General features: G+C 48.1%; 1 protein-coding gene across 4 annotated transcripts in view; it reads left to right on the top strand.

Annotated features, from left to right (window-relative positions):
* The window catches only part of LRCH1 (leucine rich repeats and calponin homology domain containing 1), a 403,150-nt gene that overhangs the window by 211,300 nt on the left and 165,390 nt on the right, over positions 1–26,460 (top strand). For all 4 annotated transcript variants that reach the window (XM_063952809.1, XM_063952807.1, XM_063952808.1 and 1 more), the window contains exon 3: positions 8,791–8,917. In XM_063952809.1, the coding sequence (XP_063808879.1) occupies positions 8,791–8,917 (127 nt within the window). The remainder of the gene's footprint in view (positions 1–8,790; positions 8,918–26,460) is intronic.

Genomic DNA, 26,460 nt, shown 5'->3' with positions numbered 1-26,460 from the left:
CTCAGAAAATCCCAGTCAAAGGGGTAAATTTACTAAAGCTTCTAAAAATGAAAAGTGGTGATGTTGCCCATAGCAGCCAATCATATTCTGTCTATCATTTCTCTATTGCATATTGGTTGCTATGGGCAACACCACTTTTCAATTTTAGAAGCTTTAGTAAATATACCCCTTAGTATAATTTTCTGCAAATAATAATTAAGTATTTGGGCTGCTTTAGCATTTAAAAATGGAATCTAAGCTATATGTAGAAATTGTTGCAGTCTGGTGTTGTTTCAGCTATCATACAATAGGCATCTAGGGTAGTAGTAGTATTATAGGTGAATGTTCAGCTAGTGACATCATGGTCGCACAGAGGTGCAAACACAATTCCCAGGAGTTCAAACCACTTGTCGGGAGACTGTAGGAAAGGAGAGGGGAAGGCACACTAGTAAGTGGAATCAGGATAGAAGCTAGGCTGTGCAAGAGGTCTGCTGCAGCATCTGGACCATCTGGGCAAAGCTGAAATGTATTCACTATGGAAATATAGCCCCAATTATATGTTGTTGTGAATGAAACCAGTTGCAGGAAACATTAATTTGTACTGTAACATCCAGTTGGAACTACCCCGACTTTCTTTTTTTCTGTTTTAGAAAGTATTCGTTTATCTTTTGTAATAAATGTAATTGTTACTATTTGGTAGACAGTATAGTTGGAATGTATTAAGGAGCACGTCATAACAAGTGTTCAGAAAGTGTCATGAAATGTTGTTACACTGTGTGCATGCAGAACATGTTTTCTCACAGGCAATCTAGAGGTCTATATACTAAGCCTTGTACGGAGATAAAGTGGACAGAGATAAATTACCAGCCAATCAGCTCCTGTCATTTTTTCAAACGCAGCCTGTGACATGACAGTTAGGAGCTGGTTGGCTGGTACTTTATCTCTATCCAAGGCTTAGTAAATAGACCCCCTAGTCCTGTACATTCCCCCTCTCATACCCCTTTTCCACTAGCTTTAAAAACACGGGGAAATGCGCGTACCCATGTTTTTTGCTAGTGGAAAAGGGTCAACCCGGATCAAGTGATCTGGGAATCCTACCCGGGTATCTTGCCGGGTTGAACACGTGTTCAACCCGGTTAGCTGTGTAGTGTGAACGGAAGACACGGCTCCCGTTCACAGTGAATGGGAAGGGCAGCGCTGGGAGATCATGTGATCTCCCAGCGCCGCCCCTGCCGCGTCACTAGCAGCGTCACCAACCCGGCAATATGCCAGGTTGGTGAGCGCTGTGGGGAAAGGTAGCTGTAGCATGGGTCGCAGCCGTGTCAGGCTCCCGGCTGCGACCCGTGCTACAGGTGGAAAAGGGGTATCAGTGAGACAAGTGAGGGTTTGTCACCTGCAGAACTCCTAGCAGTTGCAGGTAATTCACATTGTCAAAGAGATTACTCTGGTGGCTAATCATTAATGACACAGACAGTGAATCTAATAAATGGCAGCTGTCCTGTAGTTATCTGATCATTTACCTTTATCACATTTCTCTCTGGGTTTGAGGCATTATCATAGTAAAAAATGCAGTCAGGTCGACATTGGTTATGTCAACATGGTTAAAATGTCATCATCATTCATTTCAACACCTGCAAAATGTCAACATTGGAAATGCTGACATTTCCATGAGGGTTTGTGTTAGGTTTAGGAACACAATGACAGGAAAAAATACGGTGATGACATTACATTGGTGTCAATATGGTCAATGTCAGCATTCTGAACATGTTGACATTCTTATGTCAACATTGTGAATGCCGAACATATTTACTGAACCCTAACAAAAAGTAATTGATGTAATACTGTGTTATATTTACTTATAACCTCCATTTCCTATTATAATATTGTAAACAATTTATACTGATAAGCAAAAAAGGTAATCAAAACTAGTTGTGAAGTGTACTTGCAGGTGCAAATAATATTAATAAAAATAATAATAAGAATTTACTTACCGATAATTCTATTTCTCGTAGTCCGTAGTGGATGCTGGGAACTCCGTAAGGACCATGGGGAATAGCGGCTCCGCAGGAGACTGGGCACATCTAAAGAAAGCTTTAGGACTATCTGGTGTGCACTGGCTCCTCCCCCTATGACCCTCCTCCAAGCCTCAGTTAGGATACTGTGCCCGGACGAGCGTACACAATAAGGAAGGATTTTGAATCCCGGGTAAGACTCATACCAGCCACACCAATCACACCGTACAACTTGTGATATGAAACCCAGTTAACAGCATGATAACAGAGGAGCCTCTGAATAGATGGCTCACAACAAGAACCCGATTAGTTAACAATAACTATGTACAAGTATTGCAGACAATCCGCACTTGGGATGGGCGCCCAGCATCCACTACGGACTACGAGAAATAGAATTATCGGTAAGTAAATTCTTATTTTCTCTGACGTCCTAGTGGATGCTGGGAACTCCGTAAGGACCATGGGGATTATACCAAAGCTCCCAAACGGGCGGGAGAGTGCGGATGACTCTGCAGCACCGAATGAGAGAACTCAAGGTCCTCCTCAGCCAGGGTATCAAATTTGTAGAATTTTGCAAACGTGTTTGCCCCTGACCAAGTAGCTGCTCGGCAAAGTTGTAAAGCCGAGAGCCCTCGGGCAGCCGCCAAAGATGAGCCCACCTTCCTTGTGGAATGGGCTTTTACTGATTTAAGATGCGGCAGTCCAGCCGCAGAATGCGCCAGCTGAATTGTGCTACAAATCCAGCGAGCAATAGTCTGCTTAGAAGCAGGAGCACCCAGCTTGTTGGGTGCATACAGGATAAATAGCGAGTCAGTTTTCCTGACTCCAGCCGTCCAGGAAAGATACATTTTCAAGGCCCTGACTACGTCCAGCAACTTGGAATCCTCCAAGTCCCTAGTAGCCGCAGGCACCACAATAGTTTGGTTCAAGTGAAAACCTGAGACCACCTTCGGGAGAAACTGAGGACGAGTCCTCAACTCTGCCCTATCCATACAGAAAATCAGATAAGGCCTTTTACATGACAAAGCCGCCAATTCTGACACACGCCTGGCCAAGGCCAAGGCCAACAGCATGACCACTTTCCACGCGAGATACTTTAGCTCCATGGTTTTAAGTGGCTCAACCAATGCGACAGTAGGAAATCCAACACCACGTTGAGATCCAAAAAGTGCCACAGGTGGCACAAAAGGAGGCTGAATATGTAGTACTCCTTTAACCAAAGTCTGAACTTCAGGCAGTGAAGCCAGTTTTTTCTGGAAGAAAATCGACAGAGCCGAAATCTGGACCTTGATGGACCCCAATTTGAGGCCCAAACGTCACCCCTGCTTGCAGGAAGTGCAGGAATCGACATAGTTGAAATTCCTCCGTCGGGGCCTTCATGGCCTCCCACCAAGCAACAAATTTTCGCCAAACGCGGCGATAATGTCTTGCGGTGACATCCTTCCTGGCTATGATCAGGGTAGGGATGACTTCCTTCGGAATACCCTTTTCCTTTAGGATCCGGTGTTCTACCGCCATGCCGTCAAACGCAGCCGCGGTAAGTCTTGGAACAGACAGGGTCCCTGCTGCAGCAGGTCTTGTCTGAGCGGCAGAGGCCAAGGGTCCTCTGCCAGCATCTCTTGAAGTTCCAGGTACCAAGCTCTTCATGGCCAATCCGGAACCCCGAGTATGGTTTTCACTCCTCGCCTTCTTATTATTCTCAGTACCTTGGGTATAAGAGGTAGAGGAGGAGACACATAAACCGACTGGTACACCCACGGTGTCACTAGAGCGTCCCCAGCGATCGCCTGAGGGTCCCTTGACCTGGCGCAATATCTTTTCAACTTCTTGTTGAGGCGGGACGCCATCATGTCCACCCGTGGTCATTCCCAACGGTTTACCCGCATTTGGAAAACTTCTGGATGAAGTCCCCATTCTCCTGGGTGTAGGTCGCCCATCGGAGAATCCTTGTGGCTTCTGCCATCGCCATCCTGCTTCTTGTGCCGCCCTGTCTGTGTACATGGGCGACCGCCGTGATGTCGTCTGATTGGATCAGTACCGGCTGGTTCTGAAGCAGGGGCCTTGCTTGTCTTAGGGCATTGTAAATGGCCCTTAGCTGCAGAATATTTATGTGAAGCGAAATCTCCTTGGAAATTTCTTCCCTGTGTGACTGCACCCCAGCCCCGAAGGCTGGCATCCGTGGTCACCAGGACCCAGTCCTGTATTCCGAATCTGCGGCCCACTAGTAGATGAGCCCTCTGCAGCCACCACAGCAGCGACACCCTGTTTCTTGCTGACAGGGTTATCCGCTGTTGTATCTGTACATGGGACCCGGACCTTTAGTCCCACAGGTCCCACTGGAACGTCCTTGCGTGGAGTCTTCCGAATGGAATTATGCTTCGTACGAAGCTACCATTTTTCCCAGGACTCGTGTGCATTGATGTACCGACACCTGTCCTGGTTTTAGGATGTCTCTGACTAGAGATGACAACTCCTCGGCTTTTTCCACTGGAAGAAACACTCTTTTCTGGTCTGCGTTCAGAAACATTCCCAGGAACAGAAGACGTGTTGTCGGGACTAGCTGTGACTTTGGAATCTTGAGAATCCAGTCGTGCTGTTGTAGCACTTCCCGAGAGAGTGCTACCCCACTACCAACTGTTCTTTGGACCTCACCTTTATCAGGAGATCGTCCAAGTACGGGATAATAAAAACTTCCTTCTTGTGAAGGAGTATCATCACTTCGGCCATTACCTAGGTAAAGACCTTCGGTGCCGTGGCCAACTCCAACGGCCGCGTCTGGAACTGATAGTGACAGTCCTGTACCACATATCTGAGGTACTCCTGGTGAGGGGGGGGGGGGGGGTAATGGGGACATGCAGGTACGCATCCTTGATGTCCAGGGAGACCCTGTATTCCCCCTCGTCCAGGCTCGTAATAAGCGCCCTGAGCGATTCCATCTTGAGCTTGAATCTTCTGATATAAAAGTTCAAGTATTTTAATTTCAAGATGGGTCTCACCGAACCGTTGCGGTACCACAACCACTGTGGAATAGTAACCCCTTCCTTGCTGAAGGAGGGGCACCTTGACAATCACTTGTTGTGATTATAGTGTTGAATATCCACCAACACCGTCTCCCTGGCAGAGGGAGGTGCCGGTAAGGCAGATTTTAGGAAAACGGTGGGGGGAAGAACGTCTCGAACTCCAGCCTGTACCCCTGAGATACTACTTGAAGGACCCAGGGATCTATGTGAGAGTGCCCACTGTCCGCTGAAATATCTGAGACGGGCCCCCACCGTACCCGGGTCCGCCTGAGCAGCCCCAGCACCATGCTGTGGACCTACCGGACGCAGGGAGGACTTCTGCTCTTGGGAACTAGCTGTGTGTTGCAGCTTTTTTCCTCTACCTTTGCCTCTCGGCAGAAAAGGATGAGCCTCTAGCCCCCTTGTTTTTATGGGGACGAAAGGACTGTACTTGATGATACGGTGCTTTCTTTTGTTGTGGGGTAGCCTGTGGCAAAAAAATTAATTTCCCAGCAGTAGCTGTGGAAACGAGGTCTGAAAAACTATCCCCAACAGTTTTACCCCCTTATAGGGCAACTTCCATGTGCCGATTCGAGTCGGCATCGCCTGACCATTGCCAAGTCCATAACCCCCGTCTGGCGGCAATGGACCTAGCGCTTATTTTTGATGCCAGCCGGCAAATATCCCTCTGTGCATCACGCATGTATAAGACCACGTCTTTTATATGCTCTATTTTCAGCAAAATATTGTCCCTATCCATAGTTATTTTCCGACAGGGAATCTGACCACGCAGCGGGAGCACTGCCCATCCATGCCGAAGCAACGGCTGGTCGCAATATAATGCCCTAGTGTGTGACCATATCTTATAGGGTAACCTCCTGCTTTCTATCAGCAGGTTCCTTCAGGGCGGCCGTACCTGAAGACGGTAGTGCCACCTTTTCTGATAAGCGTGTAAGCGCTGTATCTACCCTATGGGGTGTTTCCCCGCGTGACCTATCCTCTGGCGGGAAAGGGTACGCTGCCAATAACCGTTGTAAAAAATATAAATTTTTTACGGGGGGAAGACCACTCTTCCTCACACACCTCATTTAGTTTCTCAGATGCAGGAAAAACTACTAATAGTTTTCTCTCACCAAACACAATACCCTTTTATGTGGTACCTGGGGTATAATCATAAATGTGTAATACATTTTTCATTGTCTCAATCCTGTAACGGGTGGACCTATTTGGAGGGTACACCAGTCTCATCGATGTCGACACTGGAGTCAGTATCCGTGTCGACATCTGTGTCTGTTATCTGAGGTAGCGGGCGATTTTAGAGCCCCCCATGACATTTGAGACGCTGGAACAGGCACAAGCTGAGTAGCCGGCTGTTCCGTGTCGTCGGCCTTTTATGTAAGGAGTTGACACTTTCACGTTGATCCTTCCATAAGTTCAACCACACCGGTGTCGACCCCGCAGGGGGTGACAACATATTTACAGGCATTCGCTCCGCCTCCACCTCATTATCCTCCACATACCTGTCGACACAGCCGTACCGACACACAGCACACACACAGGGAATGCTCTGATAGAGGACAGGACCCCACAAAGCCCTTTGGGGAGACAGAGGGAGAGTATGCCAGCACACACCAGGGCGCTATATATCACAGGGATAGCACCTATAAAAAAGTGTTTTCCCTTATAGCTGCCTATATGTTGTATACTGCGCCTAAATTGTGCCCCCCCCCCTCTCTTTTTAACCCTTTCTGTAGTGTATTAACTGCTGGGGAGAGCCAGGGAGCTTCCCTCCAACGGAGCTGTGAGGGAAAAATGGCGCCAGTGTGCTGAGGAGATAGCTCAGCCCCTTTTTCGCGGACTTTTCTCCCGCATTTTTATGGAATCTGGCAGGGGTTAATATACATCCATATAGCCCTGGGGGTTATATGTGATGTATTTTTGCCAGCCAAGGTGTTTATATTGCTGCTCAGGGCGCCCCCCCCCCAGCGCCCTGCACCCTCAGTGACCGGAGTGTGTGGTGTGCATGAGGAGCAATGGCGCACAGCTGCAGTGCTGTGCGCTACCTTGGTGAAGACTGATGTCTTCTGCCGCCGATTTTCCGGACCTCTTCTTGCTTCTGGCTCTGTAAGGGGGCCGGCGGCGCGGCTCTGGGACCGGACTCCGAGGCTGGGCCTGTGTTCGGTCCCTCTGGAGCTAATGGTGTCCAGTAGCCTAAGAAGCCCAAGCTGGCTGCAAGCAGGCAGGTTCGCTTCTTCTCCCCTTAGTCCCTCGATGCAGTGAGCCTGTTGCCAGCAGGTCTCACTGAAAATAAAAAAACTAAAACTAACTTTTTCTGAGAAGCTCAGGAGAGCTCCTAGATTGCACCCTGCTCGGTCGGGCACAAAAATCTAACTGAGGCTTGGAGGAGGGTCATAGGGGGAGGAGCCAGTGCACACCAGATAGTCCTAAAGCTTTCTTTAGATGTGCCCAGTCTCCTGCGGAGCCGCTATTCCCCATGGTCCTTACGGAGTTCCCAGCATCCACTAGGACGTCAGAGAAAATATATTATTATTATTATTTAGAAATACTTAGATCTTGATGAATGCAAATATATTTAAAGGAGTATAAGGATGTTTTGTTTATGCTGTGATGGTGATGCTATTAGTTGTTCTTACAGTGTTAATGTACATTTGCTAAAAAGTCCTGACCTTTAGGTGGTGGGAAGGGATGTGAATATATAGCTTTCAGTACCTTATGAGTTAATTACTTATCTGAGAGGCGGCACCTGAACCCCCCAAGAACATAACAAACTTAATAGGAGAAACATTAATGATCTATTTTGTTTATATCTGCAGAATGTGAGCATAGTATGTACATTAATTGTGCCTGTTGAAAGCAGGAGCAATACTGTACAAGGGTGGGAAGAACGTACTTAGAACAGATTGCCTTATTAAGTGCTTGTCTCATTAGCATAGAACAGAGGTTCCCAAGGCGCCCTAAAGGGCCCTACAGACATGCCGATCCGCCGACGAGCTGCCCGACGGCGGATACGGCCGACCCGGCGGCGGGGGGGGCAGTGATGGGGGGAGTGAAGTTTCTTCACTCCCCCCGTCACCCAGCTCCATAGAACTGCAGGCAAATATGGACGAGATCGTCCATATTGGCCTGTATGTACAGCCGACGGGGGACCAGCGATGAACGAGCGCGGGGCCGCGCATCGTTCATCGCTGGAGTCTCCACACTGAAAGATATGAACGAGTTCTCGTTCATTTATGAACGAGATCGTTCATATCTTTCAAACAAATCGGCATGTGTGTAGGGCCTATAACAGTCCAGGTTTTAAAGAGATCCATGGTTTAGCACAGATGGCGAAATCAAATTGACTGAGGTACTAATTAAGTCACCTGTGGCCAAGCATGGATCTACTTAGAACCTGGACCATTAAAGTGCCTTGAGGACCGTATTTGGGACCCTCTGGCATAGAACATGCAGTAAATATTATAACAACATGCACCATATAAGATGAAAGAGTATGGAATTCAGAGCAGGGTGTTCATTGAAAATCTCACGCAGCCATTGTGCACTTTCTATTCTGGTTTGTTTTCCTAGGCCTTTTCTTCCTCCCACACACTCATTTTTTGCTGTATACAGAGATCTGGCTGTGAAGCGAGCTCTTTATATAACCCTCTCTTGGACACTGTTCAGCTGCACTCCTGAAAGCACAAGGGAGCCTGTAGCTCTATTTAAATGCCTTTGTGATATACTCTGTATAGCTTGGCTCTGAATACCATTGTTTTGTTGTTGTTTTTTTGTTTTTGCAGTCGAAACCAACTCTCCTCATTGCCAGCCTGCATATGCGGTCTTCCTCTAAAAGTCTTAATTGCAAGTAATAATAAACTTGGATTTCTTCCAGAGGAAATAGGTCAACTACAACAGTTAATGGAGCTGGTATGTCACTAAATTCAGTGTTTTTATTCCTCATTTTCCGTTTTAGGGGAGCTGTAACCTCAGGCTGATGTGTGCGATCTAAGGTGAGCCAAACTTACCAAACCCTGTGGGACAATGTGAAAATTATCTAATGAGTCAAAAACATTTCTTTTATAAGAAAACAGAAATCTGGCAGAAAATTAATTGAAAGACCTTTTGGAAAATCACTTAGTGAAACAGATTTTTGCTAAAGAACAGGCTGAGGGGACAGCGCCGGATTAGTCACAAATCGCTATAATGTCAGAGTACATAGAGGAGCAGCACATAGTAATCATGGCATCATGTCGGATGCCACCGGCTGTGCCAGTGTTCTGGAACGCATTGATGACACCACATGCACGATGAAGTGCTTTCTAATATTAGTGTGTTTCTGCTAATATGTAGGGGAACAATGAAGTATGTGACGGCAGGGACAGTCGGGATTCAGCTTCCTGCAGTTCTAGCACGCAGTGCTAACATTATAAATAGGGGCAGCTAGGAGAGAACACGCCACTTGGCCTATATCGGAAAATCAGGGTCAGTTGTGTTATTTACACTGGAAGAATCCCGGGCATATGTAGTCATGGCTGTTTCTCTTTAATATCGGAAGAGGCAGCATAAGTTCTGTCTCCTCAGTCCCTTACCTGCAGTTCCATAAGCTCCTGTTGCCTCCTATTAAACATGGCGTCAATTGTAACTTAGACTTTATGCTACACATTTCATCACAGTGATGCACACAGTACAGCTTTCAGACCCATGCCAAGTAAACCAGTCAATGAGAAAAGCCAGCTGTTTTAAATGGCTGTTATTCAAAATTAGATGAATGGATTTCGCTGAAAGTTTTCCCCTCACTTCAGTTTCACTATTGCAAAGTTTACAACCTGAAAATATAAGTTGGAATGAGATGTCCTGTTAGTCTGTACACTATTTATAATTATCGCTAAATATTTTTCATGAGCCCCCAGTACAGTACATAACTGTTTTCTATAAAGCTGCAAGGCAATTGCTCATATCATGGATTTTGTTAGGAACCCAGGGTGAACTGTACTAAAGTAAAAAGTTGTGGTTAAAAAACCCGTTTTGGGGTTTTTTACCCAGTGACGTGAGGTCAGAGGCTGGGGAGGCACACATGGGGGTGGGTCAAGGTCCTGGGAGTCTGTGACCCCCTATTCAATGTAACACACACACACACACGCGCGCGCACACACACACACACACACACACACACACACACACACACACACACACACACACACACACACACACACACACACACACCCCTACCTGTCCCCACACTCACTACAGATGCCCCCACAGACACACACTCACACAGAGCCCTGTACCCACACTTACTACAGATGCCACACACACACACACTGGCACTGAGAGGGGGTGGATGGTACTCTCTACCTGGCCCGGGCCCCTTCAAGGGGCCCGGAGGGGGATCTGGTCCCGCTGCCCTCCCATTTCCTTGTTGCTGACAGCCGCATGTCGGTGGGCAGAGAAGACTGGCCGCCGCTGCAGCAGCCTCTCTCTCAGCCTAGCAGATGCTGGTGTGTGCTGGGGTGACAGCCAGCTCAGCGTTGGCCAGTCCTCTCTCCCGTGATAAAAGGTCATGCCCCCACTCATTACTGGGGCCCGGCAAAGCTGTCAGTGCGTCCCCCCCACACACACACACAATCCTGTCCCCACACTCACTACAGATCACACACACATCCTGTCCCCACACTCAATACAGATGATACACACACTGCTACTCACCCCAGTCACTGTGCACGGGTGGCTGCTGGGTTGTGTCTATGTTGCCTTCGTGCTAAGGACCTGGACGTGACAAAACGAGAGGGCAGAAGAGCACTTCCGCCCTTACAGCATCTAAATGTCTCCTTCGTTCTCCGATCGTTTGGGGCAAATTTATTTCTCTATGCAGCATTGGACCCTCGCGGGCTCGCTTCGCTCGCCACGCATCGGGCTCGGTGTCTCGCTCCGCTCCGCTCGCCACACTTTACTATTCCAAATAGATTGTGACATGGACCCAGGGGGTTATGGGAAAGGTCCTTAGCGCGAAGAGAATCTAGACGGTACCGTGGCTGCTGCTGGCACTTCAGATCCCCATCTCCCTCCTCCCCTGTCACGCTGCTCGGCCTCGGGGGTACATTTACTAAGCAGTGATAAGAACGGAGAAGTGAGCCAGTGGAGAAATTTCCCCATCAACCAATCAGCAGCTCTGTATCATTTTATAGTATGCAAATTATAGATGTTACTTCAGTGCTGATTGGTTGCCATGGGCAACTTCTCCACTGGCTCACTTCTCCGCTCTTATCACTGCTTAGTAAATGTACCCCTCGGTGTCTGTCTTGATTCACTTCCTGGATTGGTCACATGACCAATCCGAGCTGCCCATCAGAGCAATAAGTACGCCCCCACACTGAGGCATGCCTCCCATTTCTCTTTTCTAAGCAGCATGATTGGCTGCTGTGTAGCCCAGCCCCGCTGTAAAGGCAGGCTCTGACAGTGTGTGAGATGAGGCTCAGCTCTGGCTGCCTCATCTCTGTCTCTCCCTGCAATTCCCGATGCCCTTCAGCTGTGGCCAGTTTTATCTATAAAATGCTTGCAATAATACAAAGAATATGCTTAGAAGTAATAAGCATCTTCTTTGTTTTATTGCAATCATTTTTATAGTCAAAACTGTAAAGTATGACAGGGAGCATGACAGGTGAGGCTCTGCCTCCCCTGACTACACATCCCTGGTGTTACCGCATTTCTATATGTACTGTACTAGGTATTTTATTAACCGTGGTAAAACATTGGACGTGAAAAACGTCCAATTTTTCCCGATGTTTCACAGATTTTTTTATTTTTATAGGCTATCCTATTAGATTGCCCATAAAAAAAATGCCCTTTCTCCTGAAAACACACAGGTTTATTGAAACCTGTTTTTTTTGTTGTTGTGAGAAACAGCCCAGTTATCGCTTGAAAACGGGGCTGTTTTGGGGATTTGGTTTCGCATGCCCGAGGTAGGTGAAGCAAAATCCCTGATAAGCCGCGGTTCGCGCCGGCTTATTGGAGCTAATGTGATAGTCCGAGACCTTTAGCTGCAGCTAATAGGATACCGTCCTAAGCCTTTGATTCCTGGGCTTCGGTGCAGAGGGTAACACCACATTTCTCTGACGTCCTAAGTGGATGCTGGGGACTCCGTCAGGACCATGGGGATTAGCGGCTCCGCAGGAGACAGGGCACAAAAGTAAAAGCTTTAGGATCAGGTGGTGTGCACTGGCTCCTTCCCCTATGACCCTCCTCCAAGCCTCAGTTAGATTTTTGTGCCCGGCCGAGAAGGGTGCAATCTAGGTGGCTCTCCTAAAGAGCTGCTTAGAGTAAAAGTTTGTTAGGTTTTTTATTTTCAGTGAGTCCTGCTGGCAACAGGCTCACTGCTACGAGGGACTTAGGGGAGAGAAGTGAACTCACCTGCGTGCAGGATGGATTGGCTTCTTAGGCTACTGGACACCATTAGCTCCAGAGGGAGTCGGAACACAGGTCTCACCCTGGGGTTCGTCCCGGAGCCGCGCCGCCGACCCCCCTTGCAGATGCCGAAAAGTGAAGGTCCAGAAACGGCGGCAGAAGACTCTTCAGTCTTCATAAGGTAGCGCACAGCACTGCAGCTGTGCGCCATTGTTGTCAGCACACTTCATAGCAGCGGTCACTGAGGGTGCAGGGCGCTGGGGGGGGGCGCCCTGGGCAGCAATGATAGTACCTTATTCTGGCTAAAAATACATCACATATAGCCCCTGGGGGCTATATGGATGTATTTAACCCCTGCCAGGTCTCAGAAAAACGGGAGAAGAAGCCCGCCGAAAAGGGGGCGGGGCCTATTCTCCTCAGCACACAGCGCCATTTTCCCTCACAGAAATGCTGGTGGGAAGGCTCCCAGGCTCTCCCCTGCACTGCACTACAGAAACAGGGTTAAAACAGAGAGGGGGGGCACTTATTTGGCGATATGTATATATATATTAAAATGCTATAAGGGAAAAACACTTATATAAAGGTTGTCCCTGTATAATTATAGCGTTTTTGGTGTGTGCTGGCAAACTCTCCCTCTGTCTCCCCAAAGGACTAGTGGGGTCCTGTCCTCTATCAGAGCATTCCCTGTGTGTGTGCTGTGTGTCGGTACGTGTGTGTCGACATGTATGAGGACGATGTTGGTGAGGAGGCGGAGCAATTGCCTGAAATGGTGATGTCACTCTCTAGGGAGTCGACACCGGAATGGATGGCTTATTTAAGGAATTACGTGATAATGTCAACACGCTGCAAGGTCGGTTGACGACATGAGACGGCCGGCAAACAAATTAGTACCTGTCCAGGCGTCTCAAACACCGTCAGGGGCTGTAAAACGCTCATTTACCTCAGTCGGTCGACACAGACACGGACACTGACTCCAGTGTCGACGGTGAAGAAACAAACGTATTTTCCTTTAGGGCCACACGTTACATGTTAAGGGCAATGAAGGAGGTGTTACATATTTCTGATACTACAAGTACCACAAGAAGGGTATTATGTGGGGTGTGAAAAAACTACCTGTAGTTTTTCCTGAATCAGATAAATTAAATGAAGTGTGTGATGATGCGTGGGTTTCCCCCGATAGAAAATTATTGGCGGTATACCCTTTCCCGCCAGAAGTTAGGGCGCGTTGGGAAACACCCTTTAGGGTGGATAAGGCGCTCACACGCTTATCAAAACAAGTGGCGGTACCGTCTCCAGATAGGGCCGCCCTCAAGGAGCCAGCTGAGAGGCTGGAAAATATCCTAAAAAGGTATATACACACATACTGGTTTTATACTGCGACCAGCGATCGCCTCAGCCTGGATGTGCAGCGCTGGGGTGGCTTGGTCGGATTCCCTGACTGAAAATATTGATACCCTTGACAGGGACAGTATTTTATTGACTATAGAGCATTTAAAGGATGCATTTCTATATATGCGAGATGCACAGAGGGATATTTGCACTCTGGCATCAAGAGTAAGTGCGATGTCCATATCTGCCAGAAGATGTTTATGGACACGACAGTGGTCAGGTGATGCAGATTCCAAACGGCACATGTAAGTATTGCCGTATAAAGGGGAGGAGTTATTTGGGGTCGGTCCATCGGACCTGGTGGCCTCGGCAACAGCTGGAAAATCCACCTTTTTTACCCCAAATCACATCTCAGCAGAAAAAGACACCGTCTTTTCAGCCTCAGTCCTTTCGTCCCCATAAGGGCAAGCGGGCAAAAGGCCAGTCATATCTGCCCAGGGATAGAGGAAAGGGAAGAAGACTGCAGCAGGCAGCCCATTCCCAGGAACAGAAGCCCTCCACAGCTTCTGCCAAGTCCTCAGCATGACGCTGGGGCCGTACAAGCGGACTCAAGTGCGGTGGGGGGTCGTCTCAAGAGTTTCAGCGCGTAGTGGGCTCACTCGCAAGTGGACCCCTGGATCCTACAAGTAGTATCCCAGGGGTACAGACTGGAAATTCGAGACGTCTCCCCCTCGCAGGCTCCTGATGTCTGCTTTACCAACGTCTTCCTCCGACAGGGAGGCAGTATTGGAAACAATTCACAAGCTGTATTCCCAGCAGGTGATAATCAAAGCACCCCTCCTACAACAAGGAAAGAGGTATTATTCCACACTATATTGTGGTACTGAAGCCAGACGGCTCGGTGAGACCTATTCTAAATGGGAAATCTTTGAACACTTACATACAAAGGTTCAAATCAAGATGGAGTCACTCAGAGCAGTGATAGCGAACCAGGAAGAAGGGGACTATATGGTGTCCCTGGACATCAAGGATGCTTACCTCCATGTCCCAAATTGCCCTTCTCACCAAGGGTACCTCAGGTTCGTGGTACGGAACTGTCACTATCAGTTTCAGACGCTGCCGTTTGGATTGTCCACGGCACCCCGGGTCTTTACCAAAGTAATGGCCGAAATGATGATTCTTCTTCAAAGAAAAGGCGTCTTAATTATCCCTTACTTGGACGATCTCCTGATAAGGGCAAGGTCCAGAGAACAGTTGGAAGTCGGAGTAGCACTATCTCAAGTAGTTCTACGACAGCACGGGTGGATTCTAAATATCCAAAATCGCAGCCGTTTCCGACGACACGTCTGCTGTTCCTAGGGATGGTTCTGGACACAGTCCAGAAAAAGGTGTTTCTCCCGGAGGAGAAAGCCAGGGAGTTATCCGAGCTAGTCAGGAACCTCCTAAAACCAGGAAAAGTGTCAGTGCATCATTGCACAAGAGTCCTGGGAAAAATGGTGGCTTATTACGAAGCGATTCCATTTGGCAGATTCCACGCAAGAACTTTTCAGTGGGATCTGCTGGACAAATGGTCCGGATCGCATTTTCAGATGCATCAGCGGATAACCCTGTCTCCAGGGACAGGGGTGTCTCTCCTGTGGTGGTTACAGAGTGCTCATCTTCTAGAGGGCCGCAGATTCGGCATTCAGGATTGGATGCTGGTGACCACGGAGGCCAGCCTGAGAGGCTGGGGAGCAGTCACACAGGGAAAAAATTTCCAGGGAGTGTGATCAAGTCTGGAGATTTTTCTCCACATAAATATACTGGAGCTAAGGGCAATTTACAATGCTCTAAGCTTAGCAAGACCTCTGCTTCAAGGTCAGCCGGTATTGATCCAGTGGGACAACATCACGGCAGTCGCCCACGTAAACAGACAGGGCGGCACAAGAAGCAGGAGGGCAATGGCAGAAACTGCAAGGATTTTTCGCTGGGCGGAAAATCATGTGATAGCACTGTCAGCAGTGTTCATTCCGGGAGTGGACAACTGGGAAGCAGACTTCCTCAGCAGGCACAACCTCCACCCGGGAGAGTGGGGACTTCATCGGGAAGTCTTCCACATGATTGTGAACCGTTGGAAAAGACCAAAGGTGGACATGATGGCGTCCCGCCTGAACAAAAAACTGGACAAGTATTGCGCCAGGTCAAAAGACCCTCAGGCAATAGCTGTGGACGTTCTGGTAACACCGTGGGTGTACCAGTCGGTGTATGTCTTCCCTCCTCTGCTTCTCATACCCAAGGTATTGAGAATTATAAGACGTAGAGGAGTAAGAACTATACTCATGGCTCCGGATTGGCCAAGAAGGACTTGGTACCCGGAACTTCAAGAGATGCTCACAGAGGACTCATGGCCTCTGCCGCTAAGAAGGGACTTGCTTCAGCAAGTACCATGTCTGTTCCAAGACTTACCGCGGCTGCGTTTGACGGCATGGCGGTGGAACGCCGGATCCTAAGGGAAAAAGGCATTCCGGAAGAGGTCATTCCTACCCTGGTCAAAGCCAGGAAGGAGGTGACCGCACAACATTATCACCACATGTGGCGAAAATATGTTGCGTGGTGTGAGGCCAGGAAGGCCCCATGAAGAAATTTCAACTCGGTCGTTTCCTGCATTTCCTGCAAACAGGAGTGTCTATGGGCCTCAAATTGGGGTCCATTAAGGTTCAAATTTCGGCCCTGTCGATTTTCTTCCAGAAAGAATTGGCTTCAGTTCCTGAAGTCCAGAAGTTTGTCAAGGGAGTACTGCATATACAACCCCCTTTTTGTGCCTCCAGTGGCACTGTGGGATCTCAACGTAGTTCTGGGATTCCTCAAATCACATTGGTTTAAACCGCTCAAATCTGTGGATTTGAAATATCTCACAGGGAAAGTGACCATGCTGTTGGCCCTTGCCTCGGCCAGGCGAGTGTCAGAATTGGCGGCGTTTGTCTCAAAAAGCCCATATCTGATTGTCCATTCGGACAGGGCAGAGCTGCGGACTCATCCCCAGTTTCTCCCTAGGGTGGTGTCAGTGTTTCACCCGAACCAGCTTATTGTGGTACCTGCGGCTACTAGGGACTTGGAGGACTCCAAGTTGCTAGATGTTGTCAGGGCCCTGAAAATATAGTTTCCAGGACGGCTGGAGTCAGGAAGACTGACTTGCTGTTATCCTGTATGCACCCAACAAACTGGGTGCTCTTGCTTCTAAGCAGACGATTGCTAGTTGGATGTGTAGTACAATTCAGCTTGCACATTCTGTGGCAGGCCTGCCACAGCCAAAATATGTAAATGCCCATTCCACAAGGAAGGTGGGCTCATCTTGGGCGGCTGCCCGAGGGGTCTCGGCTTTACAACTTTGCCGAGCTGATACTTGGTCAGGGGCACACCCTGACTGAGGAGGACCTGGAGTTCTCTCATTCGGTGCTGCAGAGTCATCCGCACTCTCCCGCCCGTTTGGGAGCTTTGGTATAATCCCCATGGTCCTGACGGAGTCCCCAGCATCCACTTAGGACGTCAGAGAAAATAAGAATTTACTTACCGATAATTCTATTTCTCGTAGTCCGTAGTGGATGCTGGGCGCCCATCCCAAGTGCGGATTGTCTGCAATACTTGTACATAGTTATTGTTACAAAAATCGGGTTATTATTGTTGTGAGCCATCTTTTCAGAGGCTCCGCTGTTATCATGCTGTTAACTGGGTTCAGATCACAGGTTGTACAGTGTGATTGGTGTGGCTGGTATGAGTCTTACCCGGGATTCAAAATCCTTCCTTATTGTGTACGCTCGTCCGGGCACAGTATCCTAACTGAGGCTTGGAGGAGGGTCATAGGGGGAGGAGCCAGTGCACACCACCTGATCCTAAAGCTTTTACTTTTGTGCCCTGTCTCCTGCGGAGCCGCTAATCCCCATGGTCCTGACGGAGTCCCCAGCATCCACTACGGACTACGAGAAATAGAATTATCGGTAAGTAAATTCTTATTTTTGCTGGCATTACCCTATAGAAGCCTATGGGCTTTTTTCTGCATTCAGCACCAAGTAGAATCCAGTCGAGGTCCTCCCAGCACCCCCCAACCCCGCCCCCCATCAGCATGGAGGATCTCCATCAGCATATAGTTAAGGATGATACAGACAGCAAGGTGTCAGGGTGTCATCACACCGTATTTACAGTGGAATAGCTACTATCTGCTAGGCCATGAGTGCTAAATATGTGACCTTCATGCTGTTGTGGTACTACAGATCCCAGAATGGTTTTTGATATTAATGGATGCTATAAACTGTGGCAGGACATGCTTGACGTCCGCGTTTAGGTACTCCAGTTTACTGTACTTGTTTGGGGGCTGTTTTGACATGGCACATGGTGTGCAGATAAAGAACTGGTTATATTTGCCTGTAGTGAGATTTGTTCAAATCTCTGTGGCCAGATTGACCCTATCCATATGATGATATCCATCATTGCTATCAGGGCGCATCAGTCCTATACTAGGTGCAAAAGATCGACCTGAAAACAGGAGTATTTATGCTGACATGCAATTCCATGGCCCGCCCTCAGTGACTGTGACCCCCTACAGCCCAGTAACAGTCCCTCCAGTCACAAGTGTGCATTGTCCGTATTACTTGATTCCATAGATGCGCCGAGTGATAATGTGCATGATACACACACTGACATTCATCTCTGCATTTTCCAGTAAGTGGCCAGTACTCTGTAGGCTACTGTAATACACAAGTGATGTCAAAGATGTGTAAACTCCTGTAATTACTGTAAAAAAGAACAAGTTCTTTTCTCTGACGTCCTAGTGGATGCTGGGAACTCCGTAAGGACCATGGGGAATAGCGGGCTCCGAAGGAGGCTGGGCACTCTAGACAGATTTATGACTACCTGGTGTGCACTGGCTCCTCCCACTATGACCCTCCTCCAAGCCTCAGTTAGATTTTGTGCCCGGCCGAGGTTGGATGCACACTAGGGGCTCTCCTGAGCCCTTAGAAAGAAAGTATAGATTTAGGTTTTTTATTTTCAGTGAGACCTGCTGGCAACAGGCTCACTGCAGCGAGGGACTAAGGGGAGAAGAAGCGAACTCGCCTGCTTGCAGCCGGATTGGGCTTCTTAGGCTACTGGACACCATTAGCTCCAGAGGGATCGACCGCAGGCCCAGTCCTTGGTGTTCGGTCCCGGAGCCGCGCCGCCGTCCCCCTTACAGAGCCAGAAGCAAGAAGAGGTCCGGAAAAACGGCGGCAGAAGACATCAGTCTTCACCAAGGTAGCGCACAGCACTACAGCTGTGCGCCATTGCTCCTCATACACACTTCATACTCCGGTCACTGAGGGTGCAGGGCGCTGGGGGGGGGGGGCGCCCTGAGAAGCAATAATAACACCTTGGCTGGCAAAAATTCCACAATATATAGTCCCAGAGGCTATATATGTGGAAAATACCCCTGCCAGAATATGGAAAAAAGCGGGAGAATAGTCCGCGGAAAAGGGGCGGAGCTATCTCTCACAGCACACTGGCGCCATTTCTCCTTCACAGATCCGCTGGAAGGAAGCTCCCTGGCTCTCTTCTGCAGTCTACACTACAGAACAGGGTAAAAACAGAGAGGGGGGGCACTAAATTTAGGCGCAGTATATAATATATAGAAAAAGCAGCTATAGGGGACATAACTCAGTCCCTGCATTATATAGCGCTCTGGTGTGTGCTGGCATACTCTCACTCTGTCCCCCCAAAGGGCTTTTGTGGGTCCTGTCCTCATTCGGAGCATTCCTTGTGTGTGTGCGGTGTGTCGGTACGGCTGTGTCGACATGTTTGATGAGGATAATGATGTGGAGGCGGAGCAGATGCCTTTAGAAGGGATGTCACCCCCTGCGGGGCAGACACCTGAGTGGATGAGCTTATGGAAAGTAATGAGTGCACGTATAGACTCCTTACATAAGAAAATTGACGACATGCCAAATGTGGGACAGCCGACTTCTCAGCTCGTGCCTGCCCAGGCGTCGCATGGGTCGTCAGGGGCTCTAAAACGCCCGCTACCGCAAGCAGACCCAGATGTCGACACTGATACTGACACCAGTGTCGACGACGATGAGTCTAACCTGATGCCCACTAAGGCCATTCACTGCATGATTGAGGCAATGAAAGAGGTGTTACACATTTCTGATATAACTACAGGTACCACTAAAAAGGGTATTATGTTTGGAGAGAAAAAAACTACCCGTAGTTTTTCCCCCATCAGATGAATTAAATGAAGTGTGTGAAGAAGCGTGGGCTTTCCCGGATAAAAAATTGGTAATTCCTAAGAAGGTACTAATGGCGTTCCCTTTCCCGCCAGAGGATAGGTCACGTTGGGAAACACCCCCCAGGGTGGACAAAGCGCTCACACGTTTGTCTAAAAAGGTGGCACTACCGTCTCCGGATACGGCCGCCCTCAAGGAACCTGCTGCTAGAAAGCAGGAGGCGATCCTGAAGTCTGTATATACACACTCAGGCATTATACTTAGGCCAGCTATTGCGTCAGCCTGGATGTGCAGTGCTGCCGCTGCGTGGTCAGATAAACTGTCAGAAAATATTGACACATTAGACAGAGACACGATCCTGTTAACCATAGACCATATAAAAGACTCAGTCTTATATATGAGAGATGCACAGAGGGAAATCTGCCGACTGGCATCTAAAGTAAGTGCATTGTCCATTTCTGCTAGGAGAGGCTTATGGACTCGCCAGTGGACAGGAGATGCAGATTCTAAAAAGCACATGGAAGTGTTGCCATATAAGGGTGAGGAATTATTTGGGGATGGTCTCTCGGACCTAGTTTCCACAGCAGCGTCTGGGAAGTCAGCATTTTTACCCCATGTCCCCTCACAGCCTAAGAAGGCGCCGTTTTATCAGGTTCAGTCCTTTCGGACCCAGAAAAACAGGCGTGGAAAAGGCGGGTCCTTTCTGTCCAGAGGCAGAGGTAGGGGAAAAAGGCTGCAACAAACAGCAGGTTCCCAGGAGCAAAAATCCTCCCCCGCTTCTTCTTCCAAGTCCGCCGCATGACGGTGGGGCTCCACAGGCGGAGCCAGGTACGGTGGGGGGTCGCCTCAAGAATTTCAGCGATCAGTGGGCTCGCTCACAGGTGGATCCCTGGATCCTGCAAATAGTATCTCAGGGGTACAAACTGGAATTCGAGGCGTCCCCACCCCACCGGTTCCTAAAATCTGCCTTGCCGATTGCTCCCTCAGACAGGGAGGCGGTGCTAGCGGCAATTCACAAGCTGTATTCCCAGCAGGTGATTATCAAGGTACCCCTACTTCAACAAGGCCGGGGTTATTATTCCACACTATTTGTGGTACCGAAACCGGACGGTTCGGTGAGACCCATTTTAAATTTAAAATCCTTGAACACATACATAAAAAAATTCAAGTTCAAGATGGAATCGCTCAGGGCGGTTATTGCAAGCCTGGACGAGGGGGATTACATGGTATCCCTGGACATCAAGGATGCTTACTTGCATGTCCCCATTTACCATCCTCACCAGGAGTACCTCAGATTTGTGGTACAGGATTGCCATTACCAATTCCAGACGCTGCCGTTTGGCCTGTCCACGGCACCGAGGGTATTTACCAAGGTTATGGCGGAAATGATGATACTCCTTCGAAAAAAGGGAGTTTTAATTATCCCGTACTTGGACGATCTCCTAATAAAAGCGAGGTCCAAGGAACAGTTGTTGGTGGGTGTAGCACTATCTCAGGAGGTGCTGCACCAGCACGGCTGGATTCTGAATATCCCAAAGTCACAGCTGGTTCCGACGACACGGCTACTGTTCCTGGGTAAAATTCTGGAAACAGTCCAGAAAAAAGTGTTTCTCCCGGAGGAGAAAGCCAGGGAGTTGTCATCTCTAGTCAGAGACCTCCTAAAACCAAAACAGGTATCAGTGCATCGCTGCACACGGGTCCTGGGAAAGATGGTGGCTTCTTACGAAGCAATTCCCTTCGGCAGGTTCCATGCCAGAATCTTTCAGTGGGACCTGTTGGACCAGTGGTCCGGATCGCATCTTCAGATGCATCGCTTAATAACCCTGTCTCCAAGAACCAGGGTGTCTCTACTGTGGTGGCTGCAGAGTGCCCATCTTCTAGAGGGCCGCAGGTTCGGCATACAGGACTGGGTCCTGGTGACCACGGATGCCAGCCTTCGAGGCTGGGGGGCAGTCATACAGGGAAGAAACTTCCAAGGACTATGGTCGAGTCAGGAGACTTCCCTTCACATAAATATTCTGGAACTAAGGGCCATCTGCAATGCCCTAAGTCAAGCAAGATCCCTGCTCCTACACCAGCCGGTGCTGATCCAGTCAGACAACATCACGGCAGTCGCCCATGTAAATCGACAGGGCGGCACAAGAAGCAGGATGGCGATGGCAGAAGCCACAAGAATTCTCCGATGGGCGGAGAATCATGTACTAGCACTGTCAGCAGTGTTCATTCCGGGAGTGGACAACTGGGAAGCAGACTTCCTCAGCAGACACGACCTCCACCCGGGAGAGTGGGGACTTCACCCAGAAGTCTTCCAGATGCTGGTAAACCGTTGGGAAAAACCACAGGTGGACATAATGGCGTCCCGTCTCAACAAAAAGTTAAAAAGATATTGCGCCAGGTCAAGGGACCCTCAGGCGATAGCTGTGGACGCTCTAGTGACACCGTGGGTGTACCAGTCGGTTTATGTGTTCCCTCCTCTGCCTCTCATTCCAAAGGTATTGAGAATAATAAGAAAGCGAGGATTAAACACAATTCTCGTGGTTCCGGATTGGCCAAGACGAGCGTGGTACCCGGAACTTCAAGAGATGCTCTCAGAGGACCCGTGGCCTCTACCGCTCAGACAGGACCTGATACAGCAGGGGCCCTGTCGGTGCCAAGACTTACCGCGGCTGCGTTTGACGGCATGGCGGTTGAACACCGGATCCTAAAGGAAAAGGGTATTCCGGAAGAAGTCATTCCTACGCTTATTAAGGCCAGGAAAGATGTTACGGCAACGCATTATCACCGCATATGGCGGAAATATGTTGCATGGTGCGAGGCCAATAAGGCCCCAACAGAGGAATTTCAACTAGGTCGATTTCTGCATTTCCTGCAAGCAGGAGTGGATATGGGCCTAAAACTAGGCTCCATTAAAGTACAGATCTCGGCTCTGTCGATTTTCTTTCAAAAAGAACTAGCTTCAGTACCTGAAGTTCAGACATTTGTGAAAGGAGTGCTGCATATTCAGCCCCCGTTTGTGCCTCCTGTGGCACCTTGGGATCTCAACGTGATGTTGAGTTTCTTAAAATCACATTGGTTTGAGCCACTAAAAACCGTGGATCTGAAATATCTCACGTGGAAAGTGGTCATGTTATTAGCCTTGGCTTCAGCCTGGCGAGTGTCAGAATTGGCGGCTTTATCATGTAAAAGCCCTTATCTGATTTTCCATATGGATAGGGCAGAGTTGAGGACTCGTCCCCAATTTCTCCCTAAGGTGGTGTCAGCGTTTCACCTGAACCAGCCTATTGTGGTGCCGGCGGCTACTAGTGAATTGGAGGACTCCAAGTTGCTAGACGTTGTCAGGGCCGTGAAAATATATGTTTCCAGGACGGCTAGAGTCAGAAAATCTGACTCGCTGTTTATCCTGTATGCACCCAACAAGCTGGGTGCTCCTGCTTCTAAGCAGTCTATTGCTCGCTGGATTTGTAGTACAATTCAGCTTGCACATTCTGTGGCAGGCATACCACAGCCAAAATCTGTAAATGCCCATTCCACAAGGAAGGTGGGCTCATCTTGGGCGGCTGCCCGAGGGGTCTCGGCTTTACAACTTTGCCGAGCAGCTACTTGGTCAGGGGCAAACACGTTTGCAAAATTCTACAAATTTGATACCCTGGCTGAGGAGGACCTGGAGTTCTCTCATTCGGTGCTACAGAGTCATCCGCACTCTCCCGCCCGTTTGGGAGCTTTGGTATAATCCCCATGGTCCTTACGGAGTTCCCAGCATCCACTAGGACGTCAGAGAAAATAAGAATTTACTCACCGGTAATTCTATTTCTCGTAGTCCGTAGTGGATGCTGGGCGCCCATCCCAAGTGCGGATTGTCTGCAATACTTGTAAATAGTTATTGTTAACTAAAGGGTTATTGTTGAGCCATCTGTTGAGAGGCTCAGTTGTTTTTCATACTGTCAAACTGGATATAGTATCACGAGTTGTACGGTGTGATTGGTGTGGCTAATAAGAGTCTTACCCGGGATTCTAAATCCTTCCTTATTATGTCAGCTCGTCCGGGCACAGTGTCCTAACTGAGGCTTGGAGGAGGGTCATAGTGGGAGGAGCCAGTGCACACCAGGTAGTCATAAATCTTTCTAGAGTGCCCAGCCTCCTTCGGAGCCCGCTATTTCCCATGGTCCTTACGGAGTTCCCAGCATCCACTACGGACTACGAGAAATAGAATTACCGGTGAGTAAATTCTTATTATGTCACGGTTTATAGCTGGAGAGTTCTCAGGATAGATTTATTTAAACGTCTAAAAAATTCAAAGTGCTGTTGTTGCCCATAGCAACCAATCAGATTCTAGCTAGCATTTCTATATTGCGTTCTAGAAAATGATCGACAAAATCTGGTTGCTATGGGCAAGAGCGCCACTTTTCAAAAGATTTAGTAAATCTACCTCTCTCTCGCAGGAGCAGATTAACATTAGAGCGGATGAATATCCAGCTCCTGGCCTTCACATAAAAATAGTCCCATCACCATGACAGCGTGATGATGACTAGCCGCCCAGCTGGGCAGACAGTTAGCCATAAATAATAAGTGTTAAAATTGCATTTCTAGTTTCTAACAAAATTCTGCTGTGTTTCTATTTGTATGTATTTAGGGCAGTGGCGGATCTAGACTTAACTTTTAGGGGGGGCGGTTTAAGAATGATGACTCCTCCCCCTAATCATAGCCCCTCCCACTTAGTAATGCCCTTCCCGTTCGCTTCTAAAATTTCCTATTGTTGCCATTACTAATAAAATGTTGCCAGTTAGTGGAGAGAACCCTGCGCACTGGTGATACAGACTGGCGAATCGCCATTCCTTCCATCAGGGGTGGTAGAGGATAAGACAGTAGGGCAATTTAAACATGCATGGGATAGACATAAGGATCTCCTTACAAAGAAATAAGGATCAGATAAGGTTAGAGATAAAAATAATGTAAAAAAAAAAAAAAAAAAAGGGGCAGACTAGATGGGCCAAGTGGTTCTTATCTGCCGACAAATTCTGTTTCTACAGCACACAGAATGAGCCGAAATTCACATTATAGCACACTGAATGAGCCGACATTCACATTATAGCACACTGTATGAGCTGAAATTCACATCATAGCACACTGAATGAGCCGAAATTCACATTGTAGCACACTGTATGAGCCGAAATTCACATTATAGCACACAGAATGAGCTAAAATTCACATTATAGCACACAGTATGATCCGAAATTCACATTATAGCACACTGAATGAGCCAAAATTCACATTGTAGCACACTGAATGAGCCGAAATTTACATTGTAGCACACTGAATGAGCCGAAATTCACATCATAGCACACTGAATGAGCCGAAATTTACATTGTAGCACACAGTATGATCCGAAATTCACATTATAGCACACTGAATGAGCCGAAATTCACATTGTAGCACACTGAATGAGCCGAAATTTACATTGTAGCACACTGAATGAGCCGAAATTCACATCATAGCACACTGAATGAGCCGAAATTTACATTGTAGCACACTGAATGAGCCGAATTCACATTATAGCACACTGAATGAGCCGAAATTCACATTGTAGCACACTGAATGAGCCGGAATTCACATGATAGCACGCAGAATGAGGGAAAATTCACATGATAGCACGCAGAATGAGGGAAAAATCACATTATAGCACACTGTATGAGGCAAAAATGACGTTATAGCACGCAGAATGAGCCGAAATTGACATTATAGCACGCAGAATGAGGCAAAATTCACATGATAGCACGCAGAATGAGGGAAAAATCACATTATAGCACACTGTATGAGGCAAAAATGACATGATAGCACGCAGAATGAGGCAAAATTCACATGATAGCATGCAGAATGAGCCGAAATTGACATTATAGCACGCAGAATGAGGCAAAATTCACATGATAGCACGCAGAATGAGGGAAAAATCACATTATAGCACACTGTATGAGGCAAAAATGACATGATAGCACGCAGAATGAGGGAAAAATCACATTATAGCACACTGTATGAGGCAAAAATGACATGATAGCACGCAGAATGAGGCAAAATTGACATGATAGCACGCAGAATGAGGCAAAATTCACATGATAGCACGCAGAATGAGGGAAAAATCACATTATAGCACACTGTATGAGGCAAAAATGACATGATAGCACGCAGAATGAGGGAAAAATCACATTATAGCACACTGTATGAGGCAAAAATGACATGATAGCACGCAGAATGAGGCAAAATTGACATGATAGCACGCAGAATGAGGCAAAATTCACATGATAGCACGCAGAATGAGGGAAAAATCACATTATAGCACACTGTATGAGGCAAAAATGACATGATAGCACGCAGAATGAGGCAAAATTGACATGATAGCACGCAGAATGAGGCAAAATTCACATGATAGCACGCAGAATGAGGGAAAAATCACATTATAGCACACTGTATGAGGCAAAAATGACATGATAGCACGCAGAATGAGGGAAAAATCAC

The sequence above is a fragment of the Pseudophryne corroboree genome, chromosome 2 (genome assembly GCF_028390025.1).
Source record: "Pseudophryne corroboree isolate aPseCor3 chromosome 2, aPseCor3.hap2, whole genome shotgun sequence".
Taxonomy (NCBI): Eukaryota; Metazoa; Chordata; class Amphibia; order Anura; family Myobatrachidae; genus Pseudophryne; species Pseudophryne corroboree.
This window is presented reverse-complemented; position numbering and strand designations above follow the sequence as displayed.